At 35.7% G+C, this 24,583-nt stretch overlaps 3 protein-coding genes across 5 annotated transcripts; 1 reads left to right on the plus strand and 2 right to left on the minus strand.

Annotated features, from left to right (window-relative positions):
* Window positions 1-925: 925 nt before the first annotated feature.
* Window positions 926-3,388, minus strand: MS3_00002871 (uncharacterized protein). 2 transcript variants are annotated; one of them, XM_051210526.1, is made up of 7 exons: window positions 3,274-3,388; window positions 3,030-3,219; window positions 2,902-2,991; window positions 1,654-2,861; window positions 1,583-1,617; window positions 1,417-1,553; window positions 926-1,373 (listed from the first exon to the last, which is right to left on the minus strand). In XM_051210526.1, exons 1-6 carry the CDS (start codon window positions 3,277-3,279, stop codon window positions 1,499-1,501), a joined length of 1,584 nt encoding a protein of 527 aa, XP_051070525.1. In that variant the 5' UTR covers window positions 3,280-3,388; the 3' UTR covers window positions 926-1,373; window positions 1,417-1,498. The 2 variants fall into 2 exon arrangements, with proteins under 2 accessions (XP_051070525.1, XP_051070526.1); XM_051210527.1 differs by having other exon boundaries at window positions 926-1,265; window positions 1,344-1,373; window positions 1,654-3,388.
* Window positions 3,389-3,474: 86 nt separating this feature from the next.
* On the plus strand, window positions 3,475-8,727 carry MS3_00002872 (uncharacterized protein). Of its 2 annotated transcripts, XM_051210529.1 has the most exons (6): window positions 3,475-4,900; window positions 4,941-5,125; window positions 5,162-5,265; window positions 5,299-5,474; window positions 5,507-5,697; window positions 7,102-8,727. In XM_051210529.1, coding segments are annotated over exons 1-6 (864 nt in total). In that variant the 5' UTR covers window positions 3,475-4,898; the 3' UTR covers window positions 7,308-8,727. The 2 variants fall into 2 exon arrangements, with proteins under 2 accessions (XP_051070528.1, XP_051070527.1); XM_051210528.1 differs by having other exon boundaries at window positions 3,475-5,265; window positions 5,507-8,727.
* A 1,299-nt stretch (window positions 8,728-10,026) lies between these two features.
* Window positions 10,027-20,327, minus strand: RCL1 (rRNA-processing endoribonuclease; the record flags this gene model as incomplete). Its single annotated transcript, XM_012941501.3, has 6 exons — window positions 10,027-10,191; window positions 12,115-12,267; window positions 14,919-15,086; window positions 18,447-18,570; window positions 19,676-20,042; window positions 20,078-20,327. The coding sequence occupies 6 exons, from the start codon at window positions 20,325-20,327 to the stop codon at window positions 10,027-10,029; spliced, it is 1,227 nt and encodes a 408-aa protein (XP_012796955.2).
* Window positions 20,328-24,583: the final 4,256 nt, after the last annotated feature.

The following is a 24,583-nucleotide window of genomic DNA, read 5'->3' on the forward strand; positions in this document are numbered from 1 at the left end:
CCTAAGCTAGGATATCTTTTTTACTAAACCACTCAAAATTTCAAATACAACCGATAATGACTCTGTGTGCGTAGCGACATAACATGTTTAAGCGAGCTCGCTACAAAATAATTTCATTGTTAAGGTCATTATATCATTTTGAAAAACATCAGCTGATATCACGACACACAATTTAGGTAGGTTTGTCTAATCCTTTTTTAAAAATTATTTTTCACTTTGATGTACATCTGTTATACGTATAACAGGTATTTGAAAAAATAATATGAATGCCAAGAAACACTAATATCAGCTACGGTGGCTAATGCTACACAGAACCGATGTACATATAATATATTAATATATTAATCTAAAACTGAATTCAGTTTTAGATTAACCTTATTAAGATTATAAGGCCGTGTTACAGATAGTCTGATGTATTGTTCGTTAAATCGCACAATTTAAAACCTGATAAATTTCGAATGTTTGAGGTTGTCTCGGATATTTTACGGAGTCGTTCATTTGAAATCTTTAAGGCTTTCGAAATAGCAACACAAAAAGGGGAAATAAAGGAGAAAAAAGGGGTAAATGCTTTGGTAGCGAAAGGGGAAATTAAGGGGAAAACGCATCAGAATGTCGCCTTTTTCGCCTGTCCGGGGGAAATAATGCGGATTTTCCCCTTTTTCGCCTTTTTGTCGACAAATTACCGACTTATCGCCTAAATATCCGCTGAATTGTCGCCTTTTCGCCTAAATATTCGCTGAATTGTCGCATTTTCGCCTAAATATCCGCCGAATTGCCTACTTATGCGCTTAATTGTCTACTTTTCGCATAAATACACACATTACCTACTATTTTCTATCCATCGACAGAACCCCAAAGGTCTCCTATGTTCGCCTTCATTTTCAACAACAGACCAAAATATATCTGCAATGCAGTGGAAAAGCGGTAAATATTTCAAAAATTTTATTGAAAAAGAAAAGCGTATTATTGTACAACAGTAGAGCACAAGCTGAAGCATCGATTGTTATGCATATGCAATGCAATTGCTAATTCATTGTTATTTGAAATTATCTGAAAAAGAACGAACAGGTTATAATTTATTCATAAGAAATGTGCATTTAATCAAAAGTTCACTGAAACTCAAACACACATTCTCAACACTTCAACAGTTTCCCATGTAGGTAAAAGAGTAAGCTGTTTGAAAGAATAATGTTTATTGAAATCGAGGTACAACATCAAAACAATTGCACGGACTAATCAGAATTGAGGTATTCGTCCTGTGAATTCTGAATTTAAAAAAAAAGTTCACAACCATATCTCAATGACATGCTTTTGCACAAGCAAATACTTGAAGCTGAACTTACGGTTATGTTTGTTAGTATTGTTGACTGTAACTATAGAGCCGTAGGGAGGTTATCACTTTAAATTAGTACATACCTGATTTTCTTTTCTCCTATTTCGTTTTATCATCTTGTCTCGGATGTCGTGAAAGTAACCTTGTGTCGCGATGTCGTAGAGCTTACCAAGGTCTTTCTCGTTGACAGAGGATGACAAAAAGCGATGAGTTAAGGCACCTGAAGTTTAAGTAATAGATATAGGTTACTTCGTATGCAGCTGTAAAACGTGCATTGTGTTGAACTAAATAGTGAATATCTAAATAGTAATTAAACGTACTTGGCGATTGGAGATATCACACCCATAACACCATTCGTATTCATTCAGAAAGTTTAGTAAATCTATTTTGGCGGTTTCTACAAAAGTTTTATGTAATTTGGGATGTGCAAGCAGATACATGGATAACGCTAAACGCCGGAAATTAAGATAAAAAGGTTGTGGCAATGTCTTTTCAAGAATCACCGGGCCCAAATACAGAAGGAACAACCTACATTCAGAAGCTTTCCATGCCGATACAAAGTCTAGTGTACGGCATTTACGGGGAAAGTCAGAAGGAGTACTTGCCACACAACCAGATATTAAATTATTTATGTCCCGAATTGCACATGAGTTAAAGTTCCGCAGTCTTCGGCGTGCTAAATCTATCCATAAATTAGCTAGTTTTTTGGTAACACCAAGGTACACCATGTGCATAGGATCTAGAGGAAAAGTAACGATCATATTAATAGAAAGCGTTTCCATTATAGAATGTCCTTGATGGTGAATTGATTGAGTCTGACGACGGAAAGTGTCATCTGTTCTTAAAGTATATACTCCATTTGGAAAGGTCGTTTTCCCCTCCAGCCGTCTCCCAACTACAATACACCTATCGCAACCTGCCTTACCGTTGTGGTTTACCGTGTACCTAACAGAAGAACGAGCAGGTGCGTCACATATAACAGCCGCCAACCTAATAGCTATACATTTATAAAACTTAACACTAAAAAGACCCACGTCAGTCATTTCTTTTATTTCAGAAATTGTGTCCGCAGAAAATTCGTTGAATTCTGCCGGCTTACTATTCCCTCCGTAGATCCCTATCATGAACACGTCACTAAGCCGAGGGGCAATGATCCGTCCAAGTATAGGCCATAACTGTTGATTGGAGCTTCTAGACATAGAAAGTCCATCTACATTGACATATAACTTTAAAGAGTCAAAATCAGTAGTACACAACCAAAGGTCAACGTATCTTAGCAGATTGGTTTTCAATCCTAGATGGTAGTAAACCCCACTGCGGATGAACTTTGGTTGAACACTTTGACATGTCTTCAGAACATCTCTGATGCTTTTCAGTATGTCCGGGATAAGAAATCTTAGACCATACAGAACCCGATCAGCATCTCTTATGTTCAGAGATGTATTTGATATTAGATACATCATGAAGCCGTTCACCAGTTCTTTGCGATTCACGAACTTCTGAGAGCACAAGTTCACTTCATTATGTCCTATAAGATAGATATTCACGTACGAATTTAATGTTCATACCACTATTATGTGAAAGCCTTTGATTGATGTTGCTAGTGGACGGGGTACTAGTCGAAGTACTTTCATTACAACTGACTTCTCTCTTTACTTCTATCAATTAAGTAAACAACATTGTTAAACTCAGTTACCTTTTAGGGTGCTTTCATTAGCGAACTCACTGAACGAAAGAAAGTGATATTTTTTCATTAAAGCAGCTCTCATTTTATTCCACCTCCGATTATAAGTGGTTCTGTGACAACCAAGGGAACGTGACAAGTTCACAGTGGCCCTACGTCTACGAACATTCTCACTGACATCAGAAAAAGTCATATTATTGGCCTAAGAAGGTAATCAGTCACAATGAACCTAAAATCCTGACAGCACGTCACTCACCTGCATCACGTAAGCTTTTTGTGATGTCTCCAAAGCATGTCGGAACACTTTAGCTAAACAACAAACGAAGTCACTCTATATGCGTATCAACCGAATGCCTGGTTACGTATTTTGTACATTGTTTCTATGACAATACTTTTGTTTTTTTATTAACCGGTGCCTAAATTTGTCGAAGTTTATGAAAACTTCAGTTCCCGATGCGGTTCATTCAAACACTGTACGTTACGTAGAACTGTCGACAAATTTCCCCCAAATACACGACGTAAGGGGGAAAAAGCGACATTTCCCCTAAATAACCGACGTAAAGGCGAAAAAACGACATTTCCCCGTTATTTCCCCTTTCGTCCGCTTTATTTCCCCTTTTTCCCTCTTTATTTCCCCTTTTTGTGTTGCTTGGGAGTTCCATAATCCTATTAGGTAAAATTTATAACGTGTAACTTCACAATTATTCAACATTCCTTCCTTTTTTCATTCGCTTAATTTTTTCTTCACTATGAATAACGCCAACATTGATGAAATTAGGCAAGAATTTTTCAAATTGTGTCACGTTTTTAGACACTCATGTTGTCGTTTGTTCATCAAAACTCACCACGATTACTGTCATATAAACTTATGAGAGAAATTGAAGTTCAAATCATTTAAAATCGCTTGCTACATATGGTCTGCAATGCTTGAATGTGTCGTGGAATACCATATGATATTAAATGTATGCCAGAATTTTAAAATTCGTTTGAAATAGCTTTGCCCGCCAAAATCTCAATATTTTATCACTATTTGAAGGATGCTGTTTATTGTTGATCTGATACGTAATGAATTTTTAAGTGGTATTATTAATCTGCATGTCATGTTTTGAAATCCTTCATTTTTGAAAAATCGCCTTACTTAAAAGGATTCATCCATTATATTGTTTCGGAAACTTTACATTTCATCAGTTTTGTTTATGATCACACTTTTATCGTGAAAAAAAGTATGAGTAAGTCTTGAGACTGAATGTCCTGTATCGTTTCTGAGTCGCTATTTGATAAATTCAAGTATCTAGAATACGGTATAAGCACCACGAACATAAAAGTGACTCGCCCTGACGGTGAGCTTGTTTTTGTAATCTTCGTTGTGATACGTTAATTAAAAATTATTGGAGTAATCGCTTTCATGCCCTTATACCATTTATTTGGGTAGTTGGTACATTTCAGCATCTACAAAAAACTTCAATCTTCCCAGGGAATGTTTGCATTTTCTATATGAACGTTTTCTTTATAATAATTTAAAAGCCAATGGTAAATGAATCATTTTGCATATTCTTCTCATTTTTGAATCTCTAGAAATGGTTGGTTCCAACTAGTTTTTAATTTCATCGTTTTTCCTGCACACACTTTGAAGTGTTAAATCCCACCAACCTGTAATCTTTATAATGTAGATAATGATTTAACGGTTTTTTCTATGAAAATAAGCTGGGTTTTTTTAGTAAGATTTATCTGAAGTTAGTAATTTTCGATTAAAAATTAATTTTCTTACTCACAAAAACATTCAGCATAAAATTCTTATATTCAATATTTAACATTAAACATTTGACTCACAAGCATTTTTATGTATATTTCTTTCTTCGGTGGTATTTAGGTCCTTGTGTCATGTAAGTTTTGCAACACATCAATAAATTTGTCTAACATTAGGACTACTCCAGTAGCCGCCAACTATGAAAATGCATCTATGGCAGCAGATTATATTAAATCAGTGTCAAACGTATTACCAGATATTGGAATTATATGTGGTAGTGGTCTCAGTAAATTAGTCGAAGAGATAGAAGAACGTAAGACAATCCCTTACATAAATATACCAAACTTCCCAAAAACAACCAGTTAGTTTTTTTAACGTTTTTATACACAAATATCAGTTGCTGGACATGTCGGAAACTTAGTGCTTGGAAGTCTTGGTGGTCGCAAAGTAGTTGCAATGCAAGGGAGATTTCATATGTATGAAGGATATTCAAACGGAGAAGTGAGTAACCGGTAATAAATTTATATCCAACAGATTGCACTTCCTATTCGAGCCATGAAGCTCTTGGGAGTTAAAGTTCTTATGATTACCAACTTAGCTGGTGGGATTAATAGAGAGCTTAAAAGTGGAGATTTTGTAATAATAAAGGGTCATATAAATTTTCCTGGACTTGGGTTAAATAATGTGTTGGTTGGACCCAATCAAGATGAGTAGGTTCCAATTTGCTCTTCAACTTTTACAGATTCGGACCTCGATTTCCCGACCTATCTAATGCTTATGATCGTCCTTTGCGACAATTGGCTTTAAAAATAGCACAGGAATACGGTTTTCAGGATTTGGTTCGCGAGGGTGTTTATGCTTTTAATGGTGGTCCTACATATGAAACTCCCGATGAGTCCAATGTGCTACTCAAGTTGGACTGTGATGTTGTTGGTAATTTCATTAAATGTTACACTTCAAGGCGTAAAGTAAAAATTTTTATCCACCATAAGTTGGACAAAATAATTTGAAATGGGGGTTTCGCTATCAATTGGACAGACTTTATATATATTTCGATAGTAGATTTATAAATACATACCTATCAATTTTCATTTTACCAAACGTTTATCCTACTTTAAATTACAGGTACACTTTAATTGGGAGTCACAAATGCTTTTCATTTTTAAAAGCATATAACCTACTGAGCCAAAATCATTGGTTACGAAACTGTTGTGTGGTTGAATTACATGTCGACACCCTGATTCGTTATATCTTACGCTTTGAACTTCAGAGTTGTAAAATTTCGCTTCCTACTAACAGATATGGTTTACAGTACAACTCATGAAGCTATGATACTTTACCCAATCACATTGTTGTATTATTAGAGCTCCAATTTGATTACTTTTACTGCATATACAGTAGTTTCTAGTTTAACATTCGATTGCTTAATGCTGTGGTGAATGAAGATATTTGTTTTTTAATGTCAAATAACTTTTGCTCACTTGTCTCAACATAAATATGGCAGTCGATTTCCACTAACCTAGTAATATCCAAAAATTAGTAACAAAAATATTACTTACATTCACTTATTAACTGAATTACTATCTCTACATTGTGCACATAAAGTCTCCCTTACGTGTGTTCTGGTGAATAAACGAACCTATTCAGACATATATTTTGAGATTGCGGAAACATGCAACTCAGCGATTATTAAACTTGTTAGCTAAACCGATTTGATATACTAATTTTGCTAACCACATACCTGAATTAAGTTAGTGGTTAATTGATGTAGACTACTGCCCAGTTCACTGCATTTAAATATGACCATCGACCAAAGAAGTTAAGGATATGTAAGTCAGTATAATTTATACATAATTGTTGCATCATCTGTGGATTAATTGTTGGCGAAAAATAAAATTCTCATCTTTAGTTTTCTCTCCTACCTTGAGTCAATTTTTTTCATTATCTGCCCAGTTATAATAAGTAGCCGCAACAATGTTTTGTCCAGTTATAGCAATATACCAGTATGGCTGAGAAAAAAATCATCAACCAAAAACGTAGGACCAGTTATTTAATTGTGCTAATACTTGAACTGTACTGACAAAATTTTTGAAAAAATTCAATGCAAACATCTACTTCAGTTTGAATAGTCAGAGAGTATTTCTGGGACTCGTATAAGTAGTGTGAGCTTAAAGGCCATTACACTTGCATGTCACATTTTTACCGAGTTAAATTTTATTTTGTTACATATATGTTGAAATCATATTGAATGTATGTCATATTTACTATTTAAAACATATTATAATGAATTTATCACGACACAACTCATAACTTATCATTTTAACTGTTATTTTATAGGCATGAGTACTGTACCAGAAGTAATAATTGCATGTCATTGTGGAATCAAAGTGCTTGCTGTCTCACTAATCGCAAATAATAGTATTTTGGACGCAGAAAATGATGTTAGTATAAATCACGAAAAAGTTCTAGCTGTGGCTGCGAAACGTGCCGATCTGTTACAAATGTGGTTCAAAAAAATTATCACCAGAGTTTCATTAGATTAAGGTGAATTTATTTCGATAATTTTTGTCAGTCACTCCATAAAATCATTCCTCGTTCCAATTACACATAGATAAACTAATTAGACTTCCTCCTGAAACTCAGTTACTTCTCTTTTTCAATTAGTCAGTTAAAAACCGACAGGTGAACATCTTGTTAATACTGTTTGTTAAACGATAATACCTTTTTCTTCGCCTTATATTGATAGAAAACATTCATTACACTAACTTATGTTTTTTTCACAAACTTAATTAATTTTTTGTTAACCTATTTATTTGTTAGTGATTTGAAATAACTTTATTATAGTTTCAAAAATATTTCAGGACACGGAAAATAATAAATTTGGTTCGACTATGAACTCATTAGATAAACAGAGATTGAGAATGTAATACAAATTAAATGACTATAATGAAACATGACCCTAAGAATTTCAGGTTGGTTTTCTAAAACAATATACAATCCCCTACCACATTACTAACTTTAGTTAGATAATCACTGAAAAGCAGGAATCACATTCGATCAGTAAAACTCTATCATTCCGAAGATTAAGTACATAATTTAGGAAATCGATCATGGAGTATTCAGCGGAAAAATGTATGTATTAAATTACTATGGGAAATAAAAATAACATAATCCATATTTTTGCAGGGAACATTCATGATACTTGCAATATATGTTCATAACCTAGCTTATTAGAAATGTTCAAATCTTAATGTATATTTACAAATAATTTCTTCTGTTCAAAATTTTTAACGGATGGTAGTTTTAATTCAAGAATTTTTTTTTCAATTAATCACAATAAAAATTCAGTCTTCTTAAGATTTCATTCAGGTGTTGCTACAAAACTTTCCCCACTACCACACTATATGCTGATATGGTTAATACAGAGATGTTTAAGCATTATGATATAAAACTAATCCAGCGGAAGTGGACGGCTGTTTAATTTTTCTAAAATACCAGAACCATAAATAATTGTGTTAAACGACCAAGTATAACCCCTCCCCCAATAAGTCATATTCTTCCCAAATATTTCAGTAGACTTTCGTTACTTATAAGTTCATTACATCCAGTTAGACAGTTGAAAGTTCACTTTATAATTCTAAGCTGTTAAACGCTTTTTCCAAAACGTATTTAAAATACAACTGCCGATGTATGAGTATAACTATGGTTTTAGCTGATATACCAGATTGTTTCAGGCATTATGTTACACTAACGCGCAATATGTGAGAACGTTTGTTGATAAAGACACATGATTTAAAGACGAAATAAGGTTATTAATTATCCAGTAGTAAGTTTAGTAAACAAGAACATTAAATGTTAGTGTTTAGATATACACGAAACGAAATATTTACAATAAACCTGATGTAAAATAAAGTATAATAAATGTTCGTGTCCGGAAATACAATGCGGAACGACAAAAATGTCCATAAATAAATTTATGAAAATGTTTAAATTGTATCACATTTGGGTTAACTATTTAAATATGAAGTAACGAAACTGTCTTATCACTTATGAAAAAAAATTAGTACGAAATTTATTGTTGATAGCATAAAAATGATACAACTACTAGTTTGTGCATGAAAGAAATTAAACGCACAAATAGAAGTCGGTAATTATGAAAAGATATAAATAAGTGGAATGCAGAAATACTCTACAACTATCAATTTTGTTAGATATATACAGTAGTATGACTTTGCGAACCTGTATATTATTATATTGATATGACAATGCTTATATACTTACAGTTGAAAAACCTAAAAAATGAGTGTATTACCAAAATAATACTTCCAGAAAGCATTTAAAGAATTCACCCGTCTTCTGCAAAAAACATTTTGACGGTCCTAGATAGATATACACTATACATAGTGTACAACCATAACAAAAAAACTGATTTTCTTAAAGAATGGAGGTAGGAAATTTTGGTCAAATTTTGCTAGGACTAATTCATATTCATTTCTGTCATCACTTATCACAGTATATAAAAATCCAATCTTTGTGTTAACCAATTGACTAAAAGTCTCTTATTAAAATATGGGGAACGACAGAGCCCAGCATACACTGTATCTGCTTCAAAACACTAAGTTTAGCTTTAGCTTATATAAATACCTTAACCTAATCAACTGATCTGATATAAATAACATTATCCTCAGAAATTCTAATGATTTGTAACAAAACTTTCAAAATATTTTCTGTCAGCTGATCACTCGAACTTTTACACAAACTCATTTATCCTCTTATACTTCGTGACGTTTCTACTTACTATATTAGGTGATTATCACAATCATTGAGACCATTCAAGTATCGTTTAGCATAAAGAATATAGTGATATACGGGATTAGAAACGAAATCGATGAGTATCCTTACAGACACTCAAGAAGCGTCTATAAATGCATTGACTTTAATTAGGTCAATACTGTTACATTAACGTGACAATAAACAGGTTGCTTAAGGCTTAATCATAATGTAAGTCATAATTCAAACAGTGAGAGTGAATTGCTTTGGAGAGCACAGTAACGACTTAGTGTTAGGAATATCGTAAGAATATTATTTCAACAAATGCCTTAACTAGTCATAATAATTCGCTAGTTATATAATAATCCTTGAAACAATATTTTGCGTAATAATTGGGGTAAATGATCGTTACTAAAACGTGAGTATTACAAGAACAGTTGCCTCGACATTTAATTTACATAACATGATAAAAAGACGAATAAATGTCAAATATTATCTAATAGATTTATTAATATTTTGTACACCAGCACCGAAACAAGTAGCAATAAGCATTTTTGAATTAGAATCTATATCAGTCTCATTTTCGTTCTCTTCCACATTCTCTTCAGATAATTTGATAGGATTATCTTGGCTTTGGTACTGAAAATTAAATGTTACCTAAAACAGAGAAAAAATATTAATATGAAATCTGACTGAATGACCAATTATTTTATCTTAAATATTCAACAGTTTTTCACCCATTTATTTATGAATTAGAGTTCAGTTTAATAACTTTCACCATTTTGACTAGTTCAAATAATATCATTTTCACATAAGTCCATATTCTCTACGACTTCTACCATCAGAAAGATATAAGAAACATCTAAGAAACGACACAATACGCAGTAAATAAGAAATTGTAGTTACAAAGGGAAAACAAAGTTTGAATGGAGTAGAACATCAAAACGTGTGCTGCTATCGTATGTAAACTACCAATACAAAGATGAAATTTAACAATCATTTGAAAGGAAGAGTACAAAAAATAACTTTATCAATCAGTCTAAGATATAAACAGAAAAATATAGATGAAGGCTAAAAATCTTAACGATATAATACGAAGAATATATTGTTTCAATACGTCAAAAGACAGACATCAAAAAGTAGAAATAGGCTATCATGATTCAGTAAGTTATTTTAAAAGTTAAAAAAAAATGTACTCCTGTAATTTCTGTTTATCAAAGGTAACATTTTTTTGTATTAACTGACGAACCCAAAGCAACAAGTTTTCCGGAATCTATTAAACAAACTAATGATCTTTGCAAACATTATATTTAAAAATGAAGCATGATAGAAAACACGTAACACAATTCCTACCGGCTTGAGTTGACACCGTTTCATAAATATGTCGTCTTGGTAGGATTACTTTTAAACGAAGTTTCGTTCAATCTAAATATTTCCCAAAAGTTGCAAATGACGGATATCTCATCACACTACTTATAGGGTGTTGCGAAAATGACTGGACTTAATAGTTCATACCATGGACTGATTTCATTAAGCCAGACACTGAGAACAAGGAAGTACTGAACAGTTATTTTACCCTAGTATGAAACCATTCGATAGTCTATATTCATGACCCACCTCTGAAGATCGAAACCAAGATGTTCAGTTGTGGCAGCGAGTGTCTAAGCTTGACGAAAGAGTCGACATCCAGTGGTTTATCCTTCTAACTTTAACGAATTCATAATATTCCACAATCACCCCATACTATCACCAGTGGGTAACTGTCTGACACCTAACATGGCTGAACTCGATTGGCCATAACTTTTCACCAAAAACTCCGGGAGTCATATTCCAAAACTAGTCACTAGTGAGAAAATGAATATTATCAGTATATAAGGATTAAGGAGATTTCCAACAGTTGTAACCGGTAGAATTGGATGATAGCCGCTCCATTTTGGAAACTGATTGGAGTTGCTATTATACCACGCAAACTCAGTAGTTCTAATGCTTAAGTGGTCACCACGAGACCTGAAAGCTATGGATTTGATTCCCAGTATGGTTGTGTATACTCGCTGCTCAAGAGTCCCATTTCAGGATGGAACGGCTATCCAATGCTTTCCGGTTCTTAGTAGTTATCAGTGTAGAGTTGTTGAGTACTGATTGAGATTATGAATCGACTTAGCACGCAAGATCCGAAGGCAGAACCTTCGGTCTCGTGCGCGAATAATTAACCTCCAGACCACTGGGCGGGCATCCAACGGTGTTATGTTTGACTTCAACCAATCTACGATATTGTGTGATTATTTTCCATTAACTTAGGTGGGTAACTGCCTCACACCTGACAAGGATAAGCTCCACTAGTTACGACTTCTCGCCAGGACTCTTGGTAGTTAATTAAATAAGACCAGTCCATGAGGTAAATTGTGAAACTCCTAATATTAGTTTTTCGTCTATCTAGACTTTACATGTCAAAGCGTTAGTATATGTTAACGGTACCGAAGTTGAACTAATGTGACTCTTTTAAGTTCATGTCACGATAAACGTGAATCTGTAATATGCAGCAATTTACTACTACAACAGAATTTTAATTAAATGACTTACTCCAAGGAATTTTTGAATGAGTCTTAATGTACAAACAGAATATTCGGACAGGTTTCCGACAGCCAGACGGCTAGCATTACGTCCACTTTCACAAGCCATTAAAACGAAAGCCAACGACTGGGTTCCCGAATCAATGAAGCCCCCTCTGTATATCTTGCACATTCAAAAAATAACAGCGTGGTATATGCACTATAATCTTTGGTAAATAATTGAAAATGATCTGACACTTATGCGGGATATGTAGACATGTATTATTCGACTAAATGGGGAAGTAATATATAATTTCCAATAATACCCCAAAAAAGACATCTTAAACGACTTATCCTAGTTTGTATCGAATTTAAACCATTCAAAGTAATAGTGAATTCCTAACTTTAATTGATAACTTAGATTTCTCAGAGAGTGACTTCAAGGTTAAGGTATTCGCCCCTCAACCACTAGGTCACACTGCTCCACCTACTGAGGGTTTAGGTAACCAAGTAGTATTATTATCCTTCACATTTAGAGTGTGACTCGTATTCAAGCGCCTAATAAATGCATTAATTTAAACGAAAAGTGACCTGATAGTGCTTTATTTAGATCATCTTTCAGTTAATAAGGACAAAATGAGTCCACTGAATTGGTTTTAGGGATGAAAATTAATAAGGAACAAATCTACTGAAAAAGAAAGCTACTGAATTGTGAGCTGAGATGTATGTCATTAAATAAGAAAGATTCTCAGCTCTATCAATATTACTTTTAATTACAAAAGGGTAGAGAAGTATTCGTTCATGTACATCATGACTGTTGGACTAATCTTAAGGATACTGAGAGAAATCGATGATTAACTATCGCTAACTACGAATTCCGCTGCATAGTATTTTGTTTGAAAATGGAGGAATGCTTTATTTTACATTGAATGAAGGATCACTCTTGCATTTTGGGAGATATTATGAAGAAACTAGTTGTCTTCTTATATGGATCAGATATCTAAAAAAATAAAATCAGTCACTTCAAATAAAGTGGATTCATTGTAGCTAAATGGGTTACAAGAAGACAGTACTTATACTTGAGTTGAGAAGTCACAAAATCAAACACGATTGTAAAAGATAATCCACAGAACAGTTTGTATTAAATGACTGCTTCGGTGAATTGTTTGAACACAGGTTAATGAATGAACTTTATTAAATCGCTACAGTCGTTCTGTACAGACAATGATAAGTGGATACATAAGAAATTATATTATACAAACTGTGGTTAAGAATCCAACTGGATAGATGTAAAAGCCCAAAAAGCGGAAATGATAATATCGAGAAATATTGAGAAGTTCATTTTTGTTAACAACTAATGAGATAGGTAACATGAAGGTGATTGATGAACCAATTGAGTACACAATTCATAAAACAAGGTCGATCGCGATGAATATGTACTTAAATTGTTAGCAACAAACAACATCTGATTAAATTTTTATTGTTCCCTGTTCCTTTGAAAACTGCGCTCATTCTATATGTTAATCACCATGGCGTAAATGTATTTACTCTTTCTCTAAATCTTGAGTCCCAGTATTCTTTCAGATAAACCTATTCACAGCCTATTCAAACTATATTCAAAACGCTATAGTCGGTACAACGTTATTTCGACTCCTTTCCCATTTATCTTGTTAACTTCATCTCATCATGCTAATATAGTATCGCAACCTAGGCCAACCCAAGCTCCATGCTGATTATGACTGACTACATTAGTGAAACGTTAACTACATGAAGCTACTAGGCTGAAAGGAAGAAATTTGACCTAACTAAGCCTATGTTTATTTTCATATAATTCAGAATAAACAATATGGGTAAATAATGATGTAAAATCTATAGTGACTCAATTGGAGAATTCGTAATGATCAATAAAATACGTAAAAGGATTGCGAACATTCCTCAGAGAATTATAAACAAGGTTTACGTAAAAAAGCTATCATAAATCTTGAGAAAGATGATTTAAACTATAAAGTTTGTTTCCGATTCTCCAAAATGAGCTATTGAAGAGTTAGTCCAAATATTCGATGACATTCAATTACATTTATGCTATGGAGTCCTTGATTCTTCTCATGCTTCGTAATATTATATTTTGAATTTACAATACACCAAGATTTTAACCCAAGGATTCCGATCAGTTGGATTTCCAATATCCGACCTGGTGAATAATTAATCAAGCTAGATTTAGTTAGACATAATCTCTAATTTTTCGACATTTTTGTTACCAATATTTAGTAACATTACGACAATTTGAGGTTGAATAACACAAACATTTGTGACATTTTACCATACTATCATTGAATTCATTGATTCAAAGATTTCCAGTGTTCTTTGATGCTTAGATAGCTAAAAAGGTTGCGGTCAAGTACGTCGAATTTTATTATAATCAACCATAGAATAGTATAACCTGTCAATCGTTGGTAAGAACACTCTTTAAGAAAATACGAATGCATACTATTAGGCTGGAGATTTCGGCCTTGGTGTTTTGTCTGATATTACTTAGTGACAAAAACCAGATAATAAACAGACTAGGCATTCATTCAAGTGATAATTTTTTTATCACTTAAAAGGGTTACGTTATAAGATACATAGATTTCAAAATTTTTATGGAAGCTAATCCACCTTGGAAATAGAATGCTTACAGAAAGTAGTAACTATTCCAAGTGCATAGTCTACTGGTTAGATAAATGAAAATTTTTGAGTTCAAATAGTGAGTTTCTCGACTTCATGAATGACAAAAAAATGTCAATTCAACCTACTGAGATGAGTAACATTGAAAGCAGGGTTATACTAAATGAATACCTGATCTAATAGTCGGTTTGCTGCTAATTTTCCTATCGTTTCTGCATCCATAAGTACGTTATCACTCCCTTCAGGTTCCGACATCGCTTCTGCAGAATATACACCACCATCTTTACGTTCCGCCCATAGAGTCAGACCAAACCCAGGGCTTTTGCCTGCATATTGACCCTGAAGAAGTTGGTAAAAGTATCACAAAATGTTAAAAGTTAACTAACACTAAATCTTAAAAAATCTTGAGCTGTATGCTCACACATCAACACAAAGTAAAAATCAGTTAAAACTCAAACCGCAAAACGACCGTAAGCCGAAGTACTTGAGCCTAGCTATGTAAATATCAAGGGTATGCATATTTAAAAATACCAGCATAGATAAAAATACAGTTTTAATTAGTCATTTAACCGATTCCAACTTTATTCGACTAGAAATGATGAATGAAAAACTGTGTATTGTTGTCCACATTCTAACACCAAAGACTGAAGAACAAAAGTGTATCGACTACAATTTTATTTTAGCATTTAGATCACCTCTAATAGGGGGAATAATAAATGAAGTATAGTAGATATAAAGTTTTAGTAATGGGAAATATACATTGGAGGTGTGAGTACAACGTAAGATGAGCTGATCTATGGAGCAGTTAGACAAAACAATATGATATAGTACATTTAAGGTCATATTTACAAGTATTTTAGAAAAACCTAGGAGCTGCAGTTGTCAGGTGAACCTGAAAATGTTATGGATAGTTATGACTCAAAGTTAATATATCAGACAGAATTATTTTATTTAGTATTATTTTATTTGAACATATAAATATTGGTACAAGGGGACACCTGGAGTCCCTCCGGGGGCTACTGCCGGTCCCAAGCCCGGATAAAGGAGGAGGGTTGGGCATGGGGTTAGCGACCCCATCCCGTAGAAAACTAACTCGCTAAAAAACGCTAACCAGAAAAATCATTCGAACCTTTTAGACAAGGGGACACCAGATATATATGAGCCACACAAAACAATGAGAATGGGAAGAGAAAAAGGTAAGATGAATATAAGAAAAAAAAGAACAATAACTACCACAGGTTGGTGTATGGTAGTGTAATAATAATAATAATAATAATAATAATAATAATAATAATAATAATAATAATAATAATAATAATAATAATAATAGCAATAATAATAATATTGGAGGAAACGGAAAGGTACAACCAGAAAGAACTCCTTCAGTTGAGGAAGTTACAACCACATTTTATGAGAAAAGTAAAAGAAGGTTACAGCAGGACCGCCACTAGCTTCTATTCTGAGCCATATCTGATAATGTCTCTAACCACTGTGTAGCACCATCTCTCGGACTCCAGCCAGGGAGTCGTGAAGGACCAACACAAGCCAGTCCTTTGCAGATTTCTTTCATACCACGACACCATGTCACACACTGACCACCTCTCCGCTTTTTCCAACCAGTCCCAGCGTCGGCAAATAATGCACGACGTGGAATTCTCTGGGACGACATTTGTAGAACATGTCCAAGCCACCAAGGTTGATGTTTCAAGATGGTGACAGAATTATAAAAGTATGTCAACCATAGTTGACCAAAAATCAAGCCCATTAATTACTCTCTGTGATATGAATTATGAAAAAAATCAGAGATTTTCATGCAGTTAAATCAAAGTTAGTACTTTGCATGAACTCAGTGGTCGCCTTTATTCTTTTAATTGCATAGCGCTTTTTAAAATGAATGGTTTGATCATGAAGCTCCCATGACTTCTCAACCACATAAATGTATATTTTAAGAGTGATTTGCAGAAAAATTCTGTTTGTTAATAAATGTCTGTCCCAATAGCTTGGGATTTATTTTTTGACTATCGATAATTGTGAAGTAAATGACACAGAGGTTGATGATTAAGAAATTTCTGATATGTTACAATAAAGTACAATGATTTCTGAATTTTAGATTAGTGTTTTCGTCTATCTATTTTCAGTCACTGTATGATAATTATTGCCCTGATACGGCCGAAAGTGGGATCAGTTCTTCCTCTTGAAATGCTCGCACATGGCCATGTGAATACAACCACTGCCAGGGAAGTCCTACTCAATGCCTTCTCGCGGTGTGGGTGTTGTTTACGAAATTGAGACGACGAAAAGCGAATGTCTCTTCGTGTCCAACTAGGGGAGTTTGAAAACCAATGGTGTAAATAAGCTCCAGGATCCTGAGGGAAAAATGGCGTATGAACCTATTGTTGGTCAACGGACATCATAGGGCTGCGTCACTTGACGCTGTTCCACTGCCTTGTGAATCAGATCTTTAGGTCGAATGCTCCGGGTGTGGCCCCTAAGAAAACCACCTGCTTCGGTTTAAGCACCCGGATAGTATCTCAGCCCTCACACAAATCGAATTATTTGTATGGCGCATTTCTATTTGGTACTTCCTTGTACTAATGTTTATGTGTTAAATAAACAAATAAGTCGCTATGACCAACTATTCTAGTGCGCGAAACACTCCCAGGTCTACTGACACCCAGCTCCAAACTAAACATCGGAGCCTCGAAAGTACGCACTCTGTGTCATATCAGCCAGCAGATCTCCTTGACAAAAACCCCGGAATCTCGTACCATTAATGTATGCTGTCTCCGAAACAAACATACAGAATCCTCCGTATCCACCATGGTGACACATGAGGAGGAAGTTTCAAGTTGAACGTCGAGGTAGGAGAAATAATAGTAATTAAAGAGGAAGATCGATTATAACTGCAGTGGTCTTGAGTGCTATTAGAGGTATGAGGGCGGTTATCACTTCCCGGTTGCCCACACCGTGGAAGGGTTCTTCTGGAGGTGCCTCAAAAGGAAGTTGGATTAGGGGTGGTCTTAGTGACCTGAGAACGTGACCGCAGTGCCCAAGAGACAACTGCTTGAGACCAGTCACACACGACCTTTTGTGAGTAGTTTTCGTGTTAACTCCGTACTTGTTGGGACCTTGCAGTCGGAGACGGATATCCGTGGGATAAGGCGAAGTGTGTATTTTAAGGGCCGACGTTTTCTAACCGCACTCCTCCTTGTGAGAAGGCAGCATTGCTGTTGTGCTGGCTGTTTGAAGGAAACACTTTACTGCCGTCACACCTCTGTACAGTCAGCAGCACGACTTCGCTATCGGACCTTGGGTTTGCTACTTTTAGTCTTACCGCTCTTCAACAGACCTGCCTAGCATGGTAGAACTTTGAGTAATGATTGTTCCAGCCAGTATAGCTCGATTAGTTCATTACGATAGGCAAGCCCGTCACCTCGTCAAGGTAGCAGAAACGGTCAGGCTTTAAACAGTAGAGGTCCAACAAATATAAAGCCATGTCATCGAAACGCGTCAACATAAGAACATTATAAAATTTCAGTTTAAAAGCCATGAAACAGCTAACAAGCACTAATATTCATGTGGCAAAAGAACTCAGCAAAACACGATTTGATCTATACGTGGAACGAAACTAACAAAAATAGCCTAAATTTTAACATTAAAACATACATAGCATTTGATCATTTTTAATCATAAACTAACCTTTCGATGATCTATTGTAAAGTATACATCACTTAGAAATTGATTGAGAACTGATTTCGCACCAGACACTAAGGATTGTCCGTATGAAGAGCTAACACGACAGCTCCATGCAATACCACGAACTCTGAAAAATTAGTTGTTTTGATTAGGTGAATTTAGAAGTATTTAAAAAATTTAAATTATCATGGGAAATTAATCGAATTTAAGCCAGTAGACAGTCAGCATTTAAACATGGACGTTTCATATTAATTTTTCAAAGAAATTCTAGTGAAATACGATACCGTCATACAGATAAGGCAGCAATTTGCGTAGTGATGGAAGAAAAGGTGGTGTAGTCAATGAAGAAATTGTATTCTACAGAAAATCTAGCTCAAAAATTGTCCCTAACAGTTACAGTCAGCTTATATAACTATTATGAAATATCCCAGGAAGCTACAGCAGGATCATCACTGGCCTTTGTTCTGAGTCATTTTCAATAACGTTTCAAGCCATTCAGTTGGATTATCTTGAGTAAAAACCACCTAGTCAAAAAAACTCAACAGATGATTTCGGAAGCAAGTTGGTGAAAGCAGAAAATCGCTAGGCATCAGCTCTAAAGGATATTACTCAACCAAAAGAAATAAAAATTCCTTGTCTTTAAAAGCCAATATACAAATAGAATAAACCTTTAAAAGTCTTCTTAGTAGATCAGTAACTAAGTGTCTGGTTAGCAAATGTTAAAATGATAACATGAACCAGTGTTAATGTACGCACTGAGCGAGTAGTGACAATCTCATGGGGACCACAGAAAATACTCATAAGACTGATTTGCTAAAATATGGATGGGATTCGAATGCGTGGTTTAACTTAATGATTTAGGACTGGGAACTGAGCAAATATTAAATAAAATTTACAAGGAAATGAGAGTACTCAACAGTTGATATAGTCAAAATCAAAATTCAACCAGGCTCAAATATATGTTAAATCAAGTTTCTATTCGATATCAACACCATTAACTAAAGCTAATATGTATGACATGCACATGGGTTATGTAAATTCAATATACGATCATTCTAACAACTTTGTGAGTTCGCGCACAATACAGATGTGGCTGGTTAAATGTAAAAATGGTTCGGCTGTAGTCAGTTTAGGAAATGTGAGGAAGTAACAGACAAGAGATGGAAATTATCCAAATACTTGATGAATTACAGAATCACTAAGGAGAACACTCAAGGAGACCTCTTACCTACCTACAAACTTTTCCAACATCAATCTTGTCAACTGGAACAACACCACTACAAGGCCTGGAAGAGAACAATACTTCACCCCCGCCACCAGGATATACACCACGTTTCTGAATATCGATTTTTGTTGAGGCGCCAGCACTTAAACCAACAGAGATGCGGTAGGTAGGTAACCACGACTGTGTGATCATGTCTACAGACGGATCATGGGGAACATTCGAAACCCCGACCAAAGTTGATTCAATAGGAGTTTTACAAAACGGTGCAACCATGAGTAGGAATTCCAAATAATAACCGATACCCCGACTATTTGAACATTCGAAACTAAAACTGCCTCCAATCAGAGTCCCTGGGGAAACAGACACAATAGTACCTATTTAAAACTGAAATGGCAAGTGTTAGAATAACCTGTATCATTTATTTTTATTACTGTCCCATTAGATATTTTATCAGCAAGCTTCAGTAAGCAGACCTCAGCATCATCCACTCCTGGACTATCGTTTTTGTGGCGAATACGTTTTAAAACAAGTTTTTTACAGCTGATTAGACTAAGCGCTATCTTCACCCTAAAATTACCACACCCTTCCAGGACTATGCTGGAAACCATGGGATCAAACCTGCCTCCACGACCTTGAATGGCTTGGTTCGAACCCGGCATCCTGTATCTGGAGTACGTGTTAGCTTGCATGAGTTGTTGGTGTTCGCACAATTAAGTGGTCTGTTGACGCATGAAAGCCAAAAATAACGTTAAAAATCATTTAAGTGTGTCACCTCTCTTTTTTAGTGCAGACATTTTAATTGTTTTTCAGCTAATGTCGATTGGCAACATGCGGTTATACCCGCTTCCTTGAAGATCGTATTAGATCCGAAAAATAAAATGGTTTCAATGAACCCAATGAAATGCAATTGTAGGGGTTGTTTGTTCACAACAAGACGCTCAATGCTTTTGGTCACGATCATGATTCACACCTACAGCGAAAATTTAAATTTTCTCCAGAATTAGAACTTTTTCTTCAATATTTGCCCAGCGTTATCCACAAATCTCCCTTTTTGGTTACTTGGGAAATCTTTTAGTTGCTGAAACACTTCTTTTAATGTAAGTGAACAGTTAAGGTGATTAATATTGAACAGAGTTTTTTGTTTTATAATGCTTTCCAGAAAGCATTTAGCGACTTTAAAAGAGTAATATGAGCAGATCTTCACCAGTTTGTCAACTACGCATGCCTAATATATTCAAGAACAGAGATCGCAGATAGGTAAGAATCAGTTTCTTTAATGATGTGTGATTCCAGTCTTCCTCGTGACATCGATCTGAATAATTCATAAAACGTGTATTATCACGCTCTCCCAATAAGACGGAGGATGTTGCCTACTTAAATTTTCTCCCACTGTTAGCAAGTTGTGATCGTTCTGTTTTGTCATTCATATCCAGGACTTGTGAATTCGGGTACATTTTGTATTATGTGCAACTATCAGAAAAACTCTTATTCTCCCATTGCTCATTGAGGACAGTTGCGGGTCCGAGCTGTCTCCATATAATTTGTTCCTCGGCCCTGTCAACCCCTTTTTGCCTGTCTATTCATTTAGTTTATGATATTGATCTCTCTTCTAAGGAAAAGTACACAACAACGTTGTAACTTTGAGGCGCGTCTGTGATTACACTTAAAAGTGTTCAAAACATTTCTCAGTGTTGGAACTGAACTCTCTTCACATGAAGTGCAGACTAATGGGTGCCTGGAATGTGTGAGAGACTAGGGAGATAAGTCAAATAGCTACGACTCTAGAAATAATTGAAACCATTTAGACCCAAACTGGACAGAAAAGACTGAATTAGAGATGCTGTTGTACTCTGATCATGAAGAAGAATGGTAATCAATGTCATGCACCCACTAATGTTAGCAATGAAAACAATGAGGATCGGCTTTATGATAGGCTTCAGTCAGTTGCAGAGAAGTGCTCGGGAAACGAACCGGTCGTTCCGATGGAAGATGTAAACGTCAAGTTCGGGGAGTACATCATAACAAATCAAGAGTAAGGAAGCAGCAAGACCTGACAATATCTCACCTGATGCGCTGAAGTCAGACATAGAAGCAACTGCAAACATGCTCCACGTTCCATTCAGCAAGCTTTGAGAGGAGGAACAAGTGCCACTGACATACTTGAAAGAAGCACATCTCTTGTCAAGTGTGAGAACTAAGGAGGCATCATGCCACTAATAGTACCATGAAAAAATATTGACAGATCGTTGCTGAACCGGATGAAAGACTCAGTAGACACCCAACTTCAAGGTCAACAGATCAGAGGTTCCATGGAACCTTCTCCAACACTATGGTGTACTTGAGAAAGCCGTCAACATCATACGACGGAAGACACTGTTAATTCGTGCATGGAAGACGGCTGACAGACGCATTCTAAGTGGAGACTGGAGACAGACAAAGATGATCACTCTCACCCTTTCAATTTCTTCTGGTGGTCGATTGGACCGTGAAGACCTTGACATCTGATGGGAAGCACGGAATACAATGAACGGCTTGGATGAAGCTACACGATTTGGTCTTTGCAGGTGACCTAACTCTTCTATCCCATACAGACCAACAATTTCAGGTGTGGACAGTCAATGTAGCAGCAGTACGTTTAATCATATATAAGAGAAAAATCAAAGTCCCGAAAAACAACACAGAGCATCAACCAAATCACGCTTGATGGGGCTCTGGAAGAGGTGGAAACTTTCCTATACCCGGGCAGCATCATCGATGAATAGAGAGGATATGATGCGGACGTCAGGACTGGTATTGGCGAAGCAAAAGCAGAATTCCTACTATTGAAGAGCATGTGTAACTCGAAACAGTTGTCAGACAACATCAAAGTCAGAGGCTTCAATACAAACGTCAAGATGGTTGTACTGTACGGAGTTGAAACTTGAAGAAATACTACAATCATCATTCCAAAAGTACATGTATTTGTAAACAAATGTCTACTCAAGAAACTCACTGTTAGCTGGCTGGATTCCATCAGCGAAAGCCAACTATGGAAGAGAGCACAGTAGCTTTCAATTAAAGAGTTATTTAGGGGAAGATACTGTAGATGGAAATGGCATACTGCGCGAGTCATCCAACTGCATTACGAGGTAAGCTTCAACGTGAAGTTCGCAAAATAAGAAGACCAAAGGACAATTTGAGTCAGGAATCAAAGGTGGACGTCAGAAGAATGGATAGTAGTTTGAAAAACTTTGAAACGATTGCCCAGGAAGGAGTCCATTGTGGGATCCTGATAGGTGGCTTTTTCATGATGGGTAAAGCGTTTAAGTAGGCAAGTAACTAGGTGTTTGTAGTGTTTGTATGAACTAACGATTCCTTTGTACTTGTTGAATGCTTGATTTCGAATTCCAAATACAATACGTATAATCACGCTCATTTAATATTTCTTGTTTTAATTCCGTTATTTCTGGGATTCATGGTTTGTACTAGAATTCAAATACTCATAATAATCATATTGGCTTCGCGATGGAGCCTGTGATGGAAAAGTTAGATATTCATTCAACTTCTGCAGTTTTTGAACCAACCTCCCAATTTCGGAAAAATTTGACTCGTTTTGGGTAAATTTTGAGGGTGCCGCTGTAGAAAGTTTTGGGGAACCGGCGTTTATTCAATTGTACGCGATTGTTATGTACGCTCAAATGTATTGCTTCGATATTTTGCATCGTTTGCAGTAAATGATTCACAAAAAGAGTCCGATCAGTTGATATTGTAGCGTCTGGGTCTACTAGTTGACCTGGCAATGTCAGAGTTGTACCGAAAACCAGTTCAGAGGATGTACAACCGATATATTTCTTGATATTTGAACGGATTCTCAACAGTACAAGTGGTGGGGTGTCGCTCTACTTCGATGTATCAGCTTGTTTCATCAGTGAGATTTTCAATTAGCGGTGAAAGTTTTCTACCAGACTATTAGCCACTGGATGATAAGCTGTCGTTTTGATGCTGTTTACGTCTAGAATTTTGGTAAATTCCTGAAATGCTACGGATTGGAACTAGGGACAACGGTCTGTAGAACAGTTGAAGGTACTCCGTAATTTTATATCCAGCGGTCAAGGAATACGGATGCGACTATTTCTGCAGATTTATCTTTGACAGGGCATGCTATCGCTCATGTATTAGACCTGTCCACTGCTGTGAAAATATGTGTGAAGGCGTTTGATGGTGGTAGGTGATCAACTATATATAAATGAATATGTTAAAAGCGTTTGTCGGGTAGTGAGAACTTTCCAATGTATCGGATCGTATTTCTTTGAACACTGCTACTCCGACATTGCACACAACTTCGTGTCCACCTTTTTCCATCAGAGTTGATTTTAGGCCAAACGAAACGTTTTGTGATGAGTTTTGTTGTGACTGGTACTCCAGGATGTAAAAGTTCGTTTAGCTGTTGAAATATCGGTCGTCGACAAGCTTTTGGTATAAAAGGGCGGTTGTTGCCGTTCGAAACGTCGCAAATAACAGATGAATCTGAGAAAGATGTAGGTACAGGCTTGAGAACAAAATTGGACTTTTCTTTGCAGGTTTTCATGTCTGCAGCCAAAGTTTCAAGGCTAATATCGTGTTTATGTACCAGCATGTTGATATCCTTACAGATAAGGCATCTGCTACGATGTTGAAACATCCTTTAATGAACTGGATGTCTGTTGTAAATTGTGAAATATAATCCAGTTGTCGTAGTGAGTGTCCGTCGTATGACGTGGTAAGAATATAACATGAAGTTTTATGGTCGGTCATTATTGTGAATTTGCGTCGTTGTAATAAAAAGTTGAAGTGCTTTACTGCTAAATAAATAGTTAGTAGCTCGAGACCGAATGTGCTATAACGCTCTTGAGTTGGCGATAGTCGTTTAGAGCGGAACGCTATAGCTGTAAACAAG

This window comes from Schistosoma haematobium, chromosome ZW (assembly GCF_000699445.3).
Source record: "Schistosoma haematobium chromosome ZW, whole genome shotgun sequence".
NCBI lineage: Eukaryota > Metazoa > Platyhelminthes > Trematoda > Strigeidida > Schistosomatidae > Schistosoma > Schistosoma haematobium.